Source organism: Anopheles merus, chromosome 2L (genome assembly GCF_017562075.2).
Source record: "Anopheles merus strain MAF chromosome 2L, AmerM5.1, whole genome shotgun sequence".
NCBI classification, from domain to species: domain Eukaryota; kingdom Metazoa; phylum Arthropoda; class Insecta; order Diptera; family Culicidae; genus Anopheles; species Anopheles merus.
In genome coordinates this window covers 38,734,288-38,749,982 of record NC_054083.1, presented here as the reverse complement: position 1 = coordinate 38,749,982, position 15,695 = coordinate 38,734,288, and the positions used below count along the sequence as shown (strand labels likewise).

Genomic DNA, 15,695 nt, shown 5'->3' with positions numbered 1-15,695 from the left:
TTTCTGGAATTCTGGAATAAGAGGTCATTCTATTTTACTCCTAATTATTTAACATTTCAGTACTCACATCGTAATTAGCACAGGCAGTACCCGAGATATGTGGACCTTTATTCAATATCAAAATAAATAATTTAGTTAGTAACTATAACTTCTCATTAGATGCAACATTACACGATCATTTGCTATAATCTGACTGGGAACAGCGTGATTCACCTTCGGAAATTAGAGATACGCAGATTCTCTCGACCCCCATCAATAGCGTATCTCGGAGACAGCCTGTACTAATTTCAATCCCAATCCCAATCCCAATCCCAATCGCAATCCCAATCGCAATCGCAATCTCAATCGCTGGGGCACTACACGATTCTAGTCAGTTTTTTGTATGGAGTTTGACAGTTGGAGGCTGAAATCATGTAAACACTGCATACAAAACCACACACAAAACTAGCCTGCGATTTTCAGTTTAGATTATTCTAGCCTCAAAGCAAGAATTAGATTCGAGTACCTGCTCAAAAAATGGCAAAACAAGGAGGTGTTTACATTTATCCCAAGGTGCATTCAAGAGATCCGGTGATGGAATCCAAAATCAAAGTGTATGTAGTCCAGGTGGTCTCATAGCATGTTTTTTATAACCAATTTTGAATATCACTTTTTGACAGATATTCATATTTTCGCAATTGCAATCGCAATCCGAATTAGAATCCCAATCAGCATCCCAACCCTAATGGAATCGCAATCGAATTGCAAACGAATCCCAATCCCAATCGATTCGCAATCAAATCCCAATCGCAATGGAATCTTTCAAATCAAAGGGATTCAAATCTTACAAACGGGATCCGATCCGATCGAATATTTCTAGGGATTGAATATTTGAATCTTCCGAATCCTGAATCTCCCAACACTAGTTCACATACCTCCAGTCTTTGAATACCTAATTATCGTTATTCGAGTTAAATATTGAAGCCACACATCAGCACTTACAGCACAAGGTGAGATTCAGAATCAGTGCCAACCAAGGGGACTCAGCACTGTTTCAAAATCTTTCTAGATTCGGAATCAGTTCCAGGGACAATTTGGGTCCAGTATCAGGGTCGGCCTTGGTACAAGATTAGTTCTTTGTCTGGAGTGGATTTGGGACCAGTTTCATAAGAGAGTTAAAAATCCCGAATCAGCTGCCATCAGCTGCTCGCCCCCTGGCTCGTTTTAGAGTCGATCCAGCGCAAATTCACGTGGTTCGCTTTGCGCTCCTGGAGTGTCCAACTGGACTATGAGGGACGCTGTGCGTTGGTTGGCATCGAGACATTGAAGCAACGGAACCGCAACGCTCAGAGGCTGTTTGTCGCGGGACTCTTTGACAATCGGATCGACTCGCCCGCGCTTCTTTCGAAGCTAAATATATATGTCCCGCCGAGATCGCTCCGAGCTAGATCGCTACTCGACGTGAAGGAACGCTGCACTCGCTTTGGCTCCTCTGATCCGTTTATTGGTATGTGCCGTCAGTTTAATGTCATTTGTGATCATCATCAACCTGACATGACGTGCGCCGCATTGCTAACTAGTATTCGTGTCGTGCGACGTTTTACGTGCTAATTGTTGCTAACTTAAGACTAAACGTGACAAAACGATGGCTAAAACATGACTGTAATGTAATGCATGTTAGCGAATTCGCCCAAGAATAGATTGTATTTCCTGTGAAAACCATTGAAATATAACTCCAGTTTTTTTGTGTTGGTGAAATGTGTTGCAAACCCTCTCATTTGCCAATTGCTGCAACTGTAAAATATACAACCAAAACCATCCAAAATTACAATTAGCAACCAAAAGTAGCTGCAATTGATTGCTTCAGCCACTCGGCGAAAAAAAAAAACAACAACCATGATTGGCATTTTTCGTTTAAATTTTTTCAACGATTTCTGCAAAAATTGCAATTAAAATGCCAATTCGTTTGTGCTACAGCCCTAGAGAGGGATTCAGGCTCCCTGCCCTCCAGGGGTTCTGTAAGGCATTCGGCGCATCGAAACCACATCAAAGAGGAACCGTGCGGCATGTAACGATTAAAAATCAACCTGCCATGCGGTGTTAATTGCTACGGTGAAGGTGCTGTCGTAAACAATTATCGGATAGTGAACGAGTGCACCAATTGCCAGGGCTCCTGCACATAATGAATGGTAATTTGTGCAACAGAAACATTGCACGATTGCTGAGCAAGCATTTTTATTTTCTTCTCGTCACGATTATCATTTGCTAGATATAAAACTGTCGCTCTTAAAACTATGCAAAATTTACCACAAAGTTGCGCATCCTCTGTGTGTCACCCCTTAGCATTCCCACGCGTGATTATTTACCAGAAAAATGAATGACTTTCGTTGGCGCAAAAGGCCGACCTCCGCTGTTCTGTCGACACATCTGCCAAAAAAGGAAGCCTCATCGTGCCGCGCATAAACTTTATTACAACTTTAACACATTCTTCCCATTCCCAGCAGCAGTGGGGCTGATCAGCGCTACCCGCGGGAGGTAGCGCCGCAAAACGCAAAGCACAATCTGCAATGAAGAGATCTCGTTATCCCCGAACCCCAAAACAGGGAGCCAAAAATTCATCATCTCAGCCTCTTGCAGCTTGCGTAGAGCTGGGAGAGGCTGTTTGCGTCACCACAAGCCGACAAAATTCCATCCCAGTCTGGGTAGTTGGGAACAAAACACACAGCCCCCAAAAAAAAAAACGGACAACCTCCAACGATGTCCCGGAAGTCATCTACGTGTTGTACTCCATATTTCACAACCTTCGTCCCACTCAACCATTTCTGCTGTGGAATGCAACCGATGATTTGTGCTACTCTACGGAGCCCCAAATTTGGTGGTAACAGTCAAGCTGGGCAATACAAACACACCAATACATGCCGAAGACTTGTGCTACCGAAGCGCGCCTGAAGAATGTCACCAGCAGTCTGGTGCGAGAAATTACACCACTGCTTAGACCTGTCAATCGCAAATTTACAAGTGCTGCTCCGTGCCGTTGACACTTTCCCGGGCTGGTGAAAACGATTCTATCTTCGCCCTTACAACACACACACAAAAAAAATCCTTCCCCCCCATTTAGGCTGGGTTGCGTTTTAGACCGAAAGTTTTTACGATCTCATTTTACCTGATTACAACAAAGCCACAAAGGAGTTTGCTTTGCAAACGGCGGCGAGGGGTCGAGCACAGCACAGCCACATTTCCCAGACGCATTTGGCGCTGTGTGGTGGCGTGGTTATGCTTATGCCTCCGTCGATCAGCTTCTACACCGCATTTCCCTTCCACTTTCCCGAAACTCGCACAGCACGCGAGATTATAAAGCTTGTCATCATTTCACCGCACACCGGGGGTTTCCGGTTTATCCTTGGCGAACGCCACGTACATGGCCCTGGCGGTGCAAGGCGCGTTAATTAATTTTATTCTTTTTCCACCTCACCTTGCATCAGGCTAGAAGGAAGGTAAACTTTGCACAGCGACACAGTCGGTGTGGATTTTTGACATGTCGTCCGGTCGTAAAACCTTGCGGCGTGTGAGCGGATTGCATCCCTCGTTTACACGGGGCGGGTCAGTTTGAGCTTTAGAGCCACCAGGCTCGGGTCGGTGAATCCCTGATTAGAGTTTGAGAGGGTTTTTACGGTATTTTTCCTTCTTTCGTTTCACTATCGGGTGATGAGCTGATGAGTGGATTTGGCCCATACGGTAAGCTAGGGCGTTGCTAGAGCAAGGCGGACGAATGCGTACAAGTGCCGCAGTAGGTGCAGGAGAAAGTTTGTTTAACAAATTTCGCAAAAAAAAACATGTTCAATGCAATGAGGTTTGCTCTTGCAAACATGCAAAAGCACATTGCAATATTTGCATTTCAGCAAAAGAGATAAAAAAAGGTTTGTATGCTTTGCAAAAGGGTCTCCATTTGCATCTCGTCTATTTGATTGCGTTTAAAGCGCTTAAAGTTTTGGACAACCTGAAACCTTCCTCACTGGAATGAATTCAAACCAACAGTAAGCAAATGAACTAAATTCTCATTCCCAGACCAACTATAACTCGTATGGAGCCGCTATGCCTTCCGATGTAAAATGAGCTGAGGGCCCGGCGGACGGTACAAATTACTGTTGATTAGCTCGTAAAACTTTTCCCCACCTGAAACCTTTGCAGTAGCTTTCGCAGTTTAAATGATTTCCACGCAACATTGGCTGCTTAGCGAGAAAAGTGCAGAAGATTTTGAGGACTGAAGATAGAAGTAAAGAAAAGAGAATTTGATAATAAAATCGGTATGCATTAATTTCAAACTGAAGTGTATTACATGATATTAGGAAAAATAAAGTAAATTTTGGTGACTAGCCAACCCTGGGGAGTATACAATAGTCTGAACAAGAGAATTGATGTTGCAATTCACATCCATTTTTGCATCAATGATAAGACATTCTGGCTATTTTATGGTATATTTCTCTAAAAGTTATATGTTTTATTGACATGCAACCTAACTATTGAGTTGAAATGTGATAAATAAGCCAGCCTAACAGACCCTACCAACGAGATCTGATTGAATACGATGTAACTAGTTAATATGACCGCGTTGCTGGTCTGCCGATCCTGGAATCCAGGACCACGTCATGAACATATCCATATGAATTCACCATCCAAGATTCCGATCCGACTTCGGCTATTGTTAGTTAGATTCCGAATCCGGCAAAAGTGAAACCAATAATTCCGACCGGGATAGGACGCAAGTGTCATTTGCTCGATTTTTTTTACCATATCCGCTAGATTAGTACTCGATACGCCTGTAATTATTGATTTTTGTGTGATCAAGTGTGTTGAAAGCGCCAACATTTGATGTGTTCGTAAATTTGACTTTCTTCTACCGATGGGCGATGCCGTCGAACTCATTTTACATACATAGCTTTGGTTTTTTGATGAAAAACTAAAGCTAATTTTGTTTGACGTTATTTTATAAAAAATCGGTATTATTTAAGTATAAAACCAACTATCACGACAGGAATAGTTGGTTTTATACTTGAATAATGGATAACAGGTGCAGTTTAAGGGAAGTTTAAGTGACCAGTTTAAGGGACATTGCTCGAATTCCCGGTTATTCGTGCTCGAAAATGTCAATTGGGAAGTCATCCGAAGCCGAAGTAGTCTAGAATCGGAGTTTGCTGGAGTTGAGGCTGGAATCGTCCAGAGTCCGTACTTAAGGAGATTCAAAGTCCAGCTCCTGAAGATTCCGACTCCGGTTCCAGACTAGTGTTGGATTTCATGAATCGTTCGTAGAAATACATTCATATGAATCTTCAACGATTTAAAGAGCGATTTGAATCTCGAATCGAATGTTTAAAGATTTATGGATCTATAAAGATTCATGAATCTTTAATGATACAGGGATCTATACATACGACTCCGGATGACTTTCAATCAAGGTGACTCCGACTTTGACTCCAGATGACTCCGAAAGATTCCGGTTCTATATAGCCTCGACTCCGAACGGTTTCGGACGATTCGGCACTGCTCCAGATATTGCTGACATGACATTTTCGGAGACGGCACGGGTTCGACTCCAGATTTTTCGTACTAGTCCAGAGACCGATCCTGGAACCAATAACGAAGCCCCGAGGTTTACGAGGCCCTAGAAACGATCATAAACCATGTCTTTTAGTTGCTCAATCCATAGCTGAATGAGAATGAACCTACACTGGTCCTGGTACATATGGTACAACCCTATATCAATTCTGGAACCAGTCACGAACTCATACCGGTCCTGGAACATACACTGAACCTATGCTTCTAACAAATTGTGAGAAAGATCCAAATATTATGGAAAATGGTGAATAAATCATGAGACGAATCCAAAACATTACGCAAACCAACCAATAAATCGTGTGAAACCCTGTAACAAACTTATTTTGGCTACACTTTCTCGCTTCACAGCGTAAAATTCTTTCGGTATGACAAAATGTGCTGTGAGCTAAGGCTCGTAGTTGTGGCCTTTTCTCACTCTATCAGCAAACTGATCATCTGAACGAATACAGCCCAACTTAATAGATTAATGTACATTTAACAATTTTCTTTCAAAAAAGTACTCAAAACAAAAGCAAAAAGAAAAGCCAAAACATTTATTGATTTTTATACGAAAAGAAAGTTTTGTTTTTTATTAGACTTTTTGTTTGCTCTCAATTTTTGTTTCCTGTCCATGTTTTAACCGGTTCCGTTTTACACTCGTGTACCGGTGCAAACCCTGTGCAAACCGTTCTAATCAATTGCTATCCTCTTGCTACTGCGCTTTCGATCGATCAACGTTTGTTATTAGTTTCACTTACTTGTTTCAGAAACATTTCAACGTCTGTAAAGTGTCTGTTTGCTCTCTACGGGGGCTTTGAGTAGGCTGTTATTTTGACTAACTCTTTTGTCGATTCTTTCCTTGCGCTTTCGTACCGCTTTGGTGAGTCACTGGATTGAAATGTGATCAAAAGACAGTGAACTTGCCAAAGTCAGGTTGCATGAGGACGTGCCTATGCGCCTCGTTCTTTTGCAATGCAATTCCACCGCTAAGATGAATCAATCATTTGCCCCCTTCCATTAAAGATAGCAGCCCTTTTTTTCCAGTGGCATCGAATAGACAGTTTGAAAAGGTTTAACAACGCTTACAATTCCTCCTCGCACATGCAGTGCCTGTGTGCCACCAACGACTGAGTGTACAATTCCACTAGATCCACCTTCATTCCTATACGGCTCGTTTTGCTAATTCCATTGCTTCCCATTTTTGTGCTAGTTGTGCGGTGAAACGGGGAGGGAGGGAGGTTCGCCCTTCCGCTCAGCCACAGAAACAAAGGGATTTGGTTTTGTTTTGTTTTGTTTTTTCTGTTACGATCAAAGAGATTTAACTACTTTTCCACACGTTTCACGCACGACTTGCTCGATTAGTTTAGTGTTATTTTTTGTTGTTTTTTTTTCCTCTTTTGTTTTTCCGTTTTTCCTTTCCAGTTTGTGGTAATGAATTTCGTGTGAATACCTTGTAAGTGTTTGCTATTTTGCTAGTTTGCTTTTGCCACCCTTTCGTTTGTAATTGTTACATGTGATGTTTTCATTCTGTTATGTTTAGTTTTGTTTTTTAACTTTATTTCCGCAACTAAAAGTGTCTTTATTTTACAGTTTAGTTGTGAATGTCTTTATTTTTCTTCCTTTCTTCTTCACCAACCGCATTATTTGCCACATCGAGTAGTGGTTTTCTTTTTTTTTTCTTTTTAATTCTTATCTGGTCTTTGTGTGAACGTGTTTTTTGTCCCCTTGTTTCGGACTTCCGTGTTCCGCTTTCGCTACAGTTATTGTTTAAGTGTTTTGTAAGTTTTCATTTAATTTTCTTTTTTTTACACTATTCAACGGAAAGACTATATGTTTGTGTGTTTGTGAGTGAGTGTTTTGTGTGTGTGTGTGTGTGTTTTTTTTTCATTCTTTAAATTTATGTCACTGTAACTAGAATATCTCCAGAAAATGGTAACAAATTTATTACTTTCTCGTTAAATCGTTCTACTATCTTTTTATGCATGCAATTTAGTTTAGCGTGTGGGGATTTATACTTCCTCTGCACCACCTGCAGTAACAAAAAACCGAACCACGATCGTGTAGAGACAGCCAAGATTGAGTTATGCTTTGCAAATTGAAACTCATACTAAACTCATCATTTCGCTACAGTTTTATGGTACACAGCGCAGGGGTAAATAGTCAAGAAGGGAGGGAGACGTAACGATACTTTTAATTTACATTGCGCGCCTGCTTTAATAGACCAACGCGTGAAGGTGTGTGTTTCGTGTGTTTTGCTTTTGCTTTAGTTTTTATTTCTTTTCTCTGCTCTACTTTATGTGTTTGTGTGTATGATTGGATTTGTTTAGTTTTTGTTTTTGTTTTTTTTTGGTGAATTAAATTAAATTCCTCACTAAACATAACAGATACATGCTTTCTTAATTCAATTATGTACAGGCGCACTGCTTCCATCACCGGTGTCCGTACCCGGCTGGCGACAGTGCGGACTATAAGATGCATTACACTTGCCTTAGCTGTACCGATTCTTAACCCTTTTGCTGGTGGACTGGAATATTGGCCGCGGGATGCAGTGCATCGGGTTTTACGCAATTTCAAACAGTTGCTCCGCACGACCACTTTATCGGTCTGCTTCAATTTCACCACTCCATAAGAAATGGGACGTAAAAACGCTTCATAAACCACTTCAAGAAATGCCATACCATTCGCTCTCTCGCTCTCTCACACACACTCAAGCGTACACACAAACGCACTTCATCTTCAAATCTCCAGTACCGATTTGCATTTGCATTTGCTTTTCGACGCCACTGTGCCACCCTTGTGCACATTTTCTGCCCATTTAGCCATCGCTAAAAGGGAGCACAGTTTCAAGCAGAACCGTTCTTGAGAACGAGATTGTTCCATTTGATTGGTTTACTTTGAAGATGACGATGATGACGGCGGTATTGCGCTACGGTGGCAGTTGCTGGTCGTTTCGCTGCGAAGCAATGGGGTCTCGTTTTGAAACTTCATTTTCGAGTGGTTTCGAGTAGACTATTTTGCACTGCGTGTGTGTGTGTGTGTGGGTGTGTGAATAGTTTAACCATAATTTCAAAATGGCAGAAAAAGGTTCATCGTTCAATCTCCCCTATTCACGCCCTGCTCTACAGTCGCACAAGTTCACCGGAATGAAGTGAAAAGCGAACTGTAAATTATACTTTCCGATGAGCTTTTCATAAACTGTGTATCATTGTTTCGGCCGAGCGGGGTCGAGTCGGGACGATGACTTGCGATGACGATGGTCGCCGGCTCTTAGCCCCCGGTTTATTGCTTTCCTGTGCCACCGCCATTGTCTTGGGAGTTGCCGCAGGACAAAAGTTGGGAGTTGTTTTTTTTTTGCTCTTGCTTTCGCCCCCCTTTTTTTGCTGTCTTTGGCAATTCTGAGGAGGGCTTCTTTGGAACCTTTCTCGAGGGGATTCTGCAAGGGATGGATTTTTGTTTTATTTCGTAGCAGTAATGAAGTAAAGGCGCATTGGATCACGAGCACGATGGAGCATGAATTAGTTGAAACAATGTGATACAAAGGACGACAGAAGTGAATCATGCGAGGAAAGAGAGAAAAAGGTCAAAGGGCACGACGGTGATAAAGTTAATATTTAGAATGACCCTAACGGGTGCAAAGGCGGAAAAAAACTATTGAAAAAAGGGGAATTTAATTTGGATTGATTTTTTATTAATTTTCAACCATCATCAACATTCGATTGCCTACATTCAGGCGGCTAGTGGAAAGCGTTAGCAAATGGAGCAGCGCAAGTCGGCTCGTGCTATGTCAAAGGAAGTGTGCAACGGTCAAACAGTAGTGCGCAAACATTTTCCGATGCATTTTCCTGGGGGGGAAAAACCCCATTTTCAATGGTTAATAGAAGCAAAGGAAAGAGAAAGAAAGCAACGCACGCCTCCCAGCCACGAGAGCGTAACTGTTTGCATTGTTAATGGTCGGGCCCATTGCGATAAGCTCCAACTATATGCGGATTTGATCCATTCGGTTCCCCCCCCCCCCCGTGTAGCACCTGTGCCTGCGATTGTGGTTGGGAGCTGAGGGACGAGGTACACTATGTTTGTGAAATGCAAAAGAAAGAGAACAAAAACAGCATTCACTCGCCAATGCCAATTATTGAAACATTCACGATCATTCACTCGATCGCAAGTTTATCGGGCCGGGCAAAAACATAAAACCAAAAACCCCCGTGGTCCGTTTTCTTTCCGCATCTTGCAGGTTGGCTGAGTGAATGCCATTTTTCCACGGTGGAAAGTGTGTTTGCATTCCACAGGAATGGGTCCGGCTGCATTGTATGCGTTATCGGAACGCTTCAGAAGGTGCGTTGATAGGCAAACGCAAACAGGGAAGGGTTTTTTCTCTCTTCATTATCTGGCGCATCCATTTGTTTGGCTTATTGAGAGTCGGGGTTTTTTTCCCCCAAACGAATGCTTTTTTTCTCGATGATGCATTTTTAATGCACTTTTGTGTTGATTTGTCTATCGATGTGGAACACACACACACACACACAGCGAGAACACAGCAAGGGTGCAGTAGGAGAAGGGGTCGTTTTTGTGTATTTACAAATTCCGAACATCGCTACAAACGATTTCGGTTCAATTTTGGTTTTGATTTCCTTCCTTGCTGAATGTTTTTCCACTCTTTCTCTCTCTCTCTCTCTCTCTCTCTCTCTCTCTCTCTCTCTGTCTCTCTCTGTTTGGTTCAATTTACCATTTCGGGTTAATTTGCAACCCGCGTGCGCCCGGCATGTGGTGCATTCTTTGTTGTTCACTCAGTTTAACCCGTGCGTTCATTATTCAAATGGTTGTTTTTACACTTTTGTCCCAATTTCCCAGCCACCCATTCCCCGGCGGTGCTTTTGGGTTCAGCGAGGAGTTTCAGCGGATCATAAAAGGATCATGTCTGCTCCCGCTGTGTATCCTGCTGCTCCCCGGGCCATCCCAAGCATTCATTTGCAATCGGGTTTGCTTGCAGCAACATTTCTTCCACCCGTTCCAGGAACAACGGATCATGCACCATCGATTCCGGTGGCACAAGTCATGTTTGATTAATTCATGTTCGGCAATAGTAGCAGCAGCAGCAGCAGCAGCAGTATTGCGTTTTAACAATGCATGCACGCACCGCACGCGAGCGCGATTCCTCCCTGCCCCGTCTCTCCGGTACCGTGCGGGGTTAAACCCTTTGTGGCCAGCATTTGACCCTTGATCGGGTTGGGTGTTTGTCCCTTTGTCCAACCCTTTAGCGCACCAGTTTGTTGCACGAACCAGTGGGAAGTGAAGTGGATGAGGCTTTCGTTTTGCCTTTAATTTTTAAGCTCTCGATTTATTTACACGTGACCATCTCGCGCACGGCGGTGTGTGACACAGGTTCGGGGCGAGGTCATTCCAACGTGTGTGCGCGTGTGTGCGTATGTGAGCGGAAAGTTTTCCTTCCCAATGCAACGCTGCACAACGGTGCACACATGGGCGGCAGTGTAGATTGTTTGTGCTCCCTTTTTTTTCAACTTCACTCTTCGCTTGTTTGTTAGTGTGAATGCATTCCGCCTCATATTGCTTGTTTTCGTATGCAGCGAGTTAATTTATTTAATGGTTTCCTTCTTCCGCCTTCTGCACTTTTGCACTTTTGCACGGAGCAGAGAGGAAAGCGGCACTCCCGGGTAATTCGATTCTGGTCCACCAGCTGTAAGGAGGAAGGTGAGATAGAGCGCAATGATGATGAAGGGTGAGCGCTTAACCAAGGTGGAAACAAATGAGTAGAAAGTGGGATCACTACCTATTTACAAAGAGTTCACTCGTCTTCCCACTGAGTCGGAAGATTGTTTTCTTTCGAGATAAACTTTTTTTATGCGTCGATTTTTCACCGCTCTTTTTCCCGCTCTCAACTTAAAGAAAACTTTTGTCTCACACTTCTTGGAAGTAGCTGTATCGGTTGAACTGTTGAAGTGAAACATAATTTTGCCTTTTTGTTAATCGTTCGTCTAGATCGCCGCCCGTCCGTGCGTCCCCGGGATCAATCAACCTGTATTGCGCTATGGGCGACTAGTGGCCCTCACCTGAACACCTTCGCTTCCCGTTCCGTTCGTTCCTTCGTATGCTTTTCGCTTGCTCCATTAGGCATAGCTCGACTTGAGCAGATACGATAGTATCACGCTGGGAAAGAACAAACACTCGAACAGGATGGCGGACAGCTGTGACGTGGCGGCGGCACCGCTCGTTTTTCGGCGCGAGATTGCTGCCGTGTTGTCGCCTGCAATGGGAAGGAAATGGAGGGAAGAAAAGAGTCGTTAGATGGTATGCATTCAATGAAGCTGAGTGATTAAACATTTGGCAACTCTTGCAGAGACATAAGGTTTGTATAGCTAAGGGCAAATTGTTTGGAGCAAAAATCTGTTTATGGTAGCTTGAGAAAGAGTACTTTTCGAGCCTACGAATGGCTCCATAAATAACCGGAACATACCTTGACAAAGAACTACTGTTGCACCAAATAAAGATTAGAAGAATAATAGGAAAAGCAGATCCCTTCACATAAGTAACAAGCAAAATTCAAAATCTTTTGAAGTAAAACTTTGACAATGAAATGTAACGATACTAGTTGTATTGAACATTATTAAATAATTAAATTTGCATCTCCAGGCATGATCATTCTAATACATGACAACCTTGCATCTAATTATAATTTTTATTATTATTATTATTATTACTATTACTATTATTATTATGATTATTATTATTATTATTTTTATTATTATTATTATTATTATTATTATTATTATTATTATTATTATTATTATTATTATTATTATTATTATTATTATTATTATTATTATTATTATTATTATTATTATTATTATTATTATTATTATTATTATTATTATTATTTTTGTTATTATTATTATTATTATTATTATTATTATTATTATGGCTCAACAGCCGTTGTCGGTCAAAGCCTGCCTGTACCACTTGTGGGATTGGCTTTCAGTGACTTATGGATTACCCCCCATAGCAAGATAGTCAGTCCTACGCATGGCGGCACGGTCCATTTGGGGCTTGAACCCATGACGGGCATGTTATTAAGATGTACAAGTTGACGAATGTACCACGAGACCGGCATGTATATCATAAGTCTGATTAAAAGTGCGTTAAGCGCGGATTGTGTGCTAGTTCCTAGAAGGGCGCTCGAAATCATAACATAAGCATGGTCATGATCATGACCGCTTAGGTCGTTACGCTAAACAAAAACGAAAAAGGATCATCAGGCTCAAGTATGAGTAATTTGAATGTTTATTGCTTTGGGAGCATTTGGTCTAGAATATGAAGTCTAGAACATTAAGTTTAGAATATGACGTCTAGAATATTAAGTTTAGACATTAATCAAATCTACCCCACTGTAAATAGTAAGTTAGTAATTGTAGAAGTATATAATGGAATAGCAAATCGTTTTAATCATCTAACCGTGAATACATGCAGCAGCAGCAGAATATAGTTTTATATAGCATATGTTTATATAGCAGAGATAGTTTTTGTATTTGTTTCCTAGAATCTTTAAACACAACAATCTGTCCATTGGTGCAAGCAATATACGACGTTTTGTTTACCATGAATCCCCGTGCAACTGTTTCGTAGTAAAAGACAGTTTCATCAAACATAACCGATTTCTAACGAAATCGCGTTTGCGAAATTGTCAACAAGAGCACTGACACTGTGCGCTGGTGTGATAAGCACGCTGATTGACACTATCATGCGGTGTCGAACCTTACGTAGCAGCTGCAGTGTTTTCACGAGCAGCTTATCAGACCAGCCGCTATTGCTTTCGTTTGTCTTCGTTCTTGACCGACGCGATCGGGTACGATTATTCTCTGTCGAGCAGTGGATTAAAGAGGACGTGAAATTTGTTCCATTCCGTGCAGCAACAATGGTGCAAATTAAGGCAAAACTTTTGGTCATTTTAGCGCTCACAACAGGTAATACAACGTAGTGGTGAATAATGTAGGGATGTAACATTAAAAAAACAATTCGTTCCTCCTATCATCGGTAATACAGTGGCAATTGCTTCACCAAGGTTTGCAAGAGATGCCGATTCCTCCTCGGAGGAGTCTGCCGAAACGGGTGAAATTATGAAAGAGCTGCAGGAACTTTGCCGTAACAACAGTGGCTCCGATGCAGCCTTCGTTACGCTGATGGAATCGGCCCAGACCACCTTTACGTGCTTTGTCGGTGCCATCGATTTCGACGCGTTCATGAGCGATCTGTTCACGCTGTCGAATGAAACTCGGTCGACGTTTTTCCCTCGGTTTGTATGGGTTTTCTTTGACCGTGTGTAGTTGGATTATCGAGTAGAAGACTAATCGGGGATGGTTTTAATTTTCTTCAAAATAGCTACTGTCCCCAGCTGCGGACGGCCTACAAGTGTACCGATAAGCTGCTGAATGACTTCCGTCCCTGCCTCGAGGAGGATGACTTCACGATCGTGGAGGCACTGTCCGGCATCATTCCCGATGCCGTGAATCTGATGTGCAAGAATGAGGGAGAAATATTGTTCAGTAAGTGTGCTCTGTTGGATAGAGAGTTGGCAACGCATCATTGATCATGTGTGGAAAACTCCTTTCCAGAGCTTGAAGAACCCAAGTACGCGGACTGTGTTGCTAAGATTGGAGACAACTTCAATGAGTGCATCAACACGTTCCTCAACGGAACTGATGACTGGGATATCTCTCACCTGAACCAGGACCAGTGCAAGTAAGACCGTCAAACTGGCGATTAATATCTGATTGGTTCTAAAATTCACTTTTGTTTCATCCTCAGCACCCTCACCGGTTTCCGGCAGTGCCTGGAAAGCAAGCTGAGCATTTGCAAGGCACCGGAACTAATCAGCGTGTACGATCTGTTCCACAACACTCTCTTCCGCATGACGCCGTGCCGTAACGTAAGTAGCACAGATTTGATGTATATTTTTGTGTGCGACGTTCGAACCCGACCGCGAGAGAGCCAAATGATCATTTTAAAACAAAACAAAATTGCTCTCTGCTCTTCTTTGCAGTACGTGGATGTTCCCAAAGTCGTGGTCCTTGATAACAACGAACTTAACGAGGTTTAGCTCGGTACAAGCGACTTGCTAACATTGTACTATCAGGTTTGGGTTTTTTTAGATTAGAGGGGCATTGTTTCTGTAAAATAAACAAAAATGATTTTGTATTGAAATCGTTTGCACGTGTGTGTGTGTGTATCAGTTAATGAGAGAAATGATATTCTTCCTGTGCTTGCGAATTTTGTAGTGCGCAATTTGTGCCATTTAAACGCGATTAACGAAACCTTTGACATTGGCCTCAATCGGAGAAGCGGTAGTTATGACTCAATACCATTGAAATGTGTGATAACGTGTGATGAATGTACTCTTGTCGGTACATACAGCTGTGCAGTGTTATGTTGTAATCAATACTTTTTACCGTGGTGAAGGTCAGATGAGCAGTTTATAATTGTACCCTCGACTGTCCCACAGTATATACGGATTACGGCGGAGAACTCCGTCGCTCCCGCAAGATCGTGAGAGTGCGAGAAGTAAGATCCAAACCGTTAGAAAATATTGGAGATAATTAGGAGGTTGGACGTAGGCCGTAGTGCGGTTTCGGGTACTTTAAGAATAATAAAGTGTTTTATCCATGATTGTGCTGGGTAAAGATGGCAAAAATCCGGAATCGACTCCAATCTGGTTCCAAAAATTTTGAATTTGACCCTGGAAGGTAGGTCTGACCAGTACTATCCGAAGCCGTTAGGTATCGTACTGAGCCGTCCAGAATCATCCGATGTCGTACAGAAAAAAATCATGTAAGGTCGGCCGGAGTTGGCTTGAGAGGGCCGGAGCAATACTCAACATCCGACTTCAGCCGACTCCGGTCGACTCAAACCGCTATTCTTAGATAGAAAGGCTTGTTTAAAAAAGTGCAAACGTAAAGAGAAGTTGAAAAAATACCAAGAAATTAAATGTCTGATCACAAACACATTGCTTCAGCCGTCTATAGCCGACTCTGGACGACTTCAGTTCACTTCGGACGACTCCGGCCGAAATACTAAATACTAAATACTAAATACTCCAGAAGACTGCGGACGACTTTGGA

At 42.4% G+C, this 15,695-nt stretch overlaps 2 protein-coding genes across 8 annotated transcripts in view; one reads left to right on the top strand and one right to left on the bottom strand.

Moving 5' to 3' along the window:
- Positions 1 to 6,963: 6,963 nt before the first annotated feature.
- LOC121591716 (zwei Ig domain protein zig-8) overlaps positions 6,964 to 15,695 on the bottom strand; it is a 207,823-nt gene continuing 199,091 nt past the window's right edge. For all 7 annotated transcript variants that reach the window (XM_041912557.1, XM_041912559.1, XM_041912556.1 and 4 more), the window contains one exon: positions 6,964 to 11,830. In XM_041912557.1, the coding sequence (XP_041768491.1) occupies positions 11,694 to 11,830 (137 nt within the window). In that variant the 3' untranslated portion in view covers positions 6,964 to 11,693. The remainder of the gene's footprint in view (positions 11,831 to 15,695) is intronic.
- Positions 13,422 to 14,781, top strand: LOC121591715. The gene is made up of 6 exons (XM_041912554.1): positions 13,422 to 13,544; positions 13,624 to 13,873; positions 13,960 to 14,123; positions 14,193 to 14,319; positions 14,386 to 14,506; positions 14,621 to 14,781. Exons 1-6 carry the CDS (start codon positions 13,496 to 13,498, stop codon positions 14,675 to 14,677), a joined length of 768 nt encoding a protein of 255 aa, XP_041768488.1. The 5' UTR covers positions 13,422 to 13,495; the 3' UTR covers positions 14,678 to 14,781.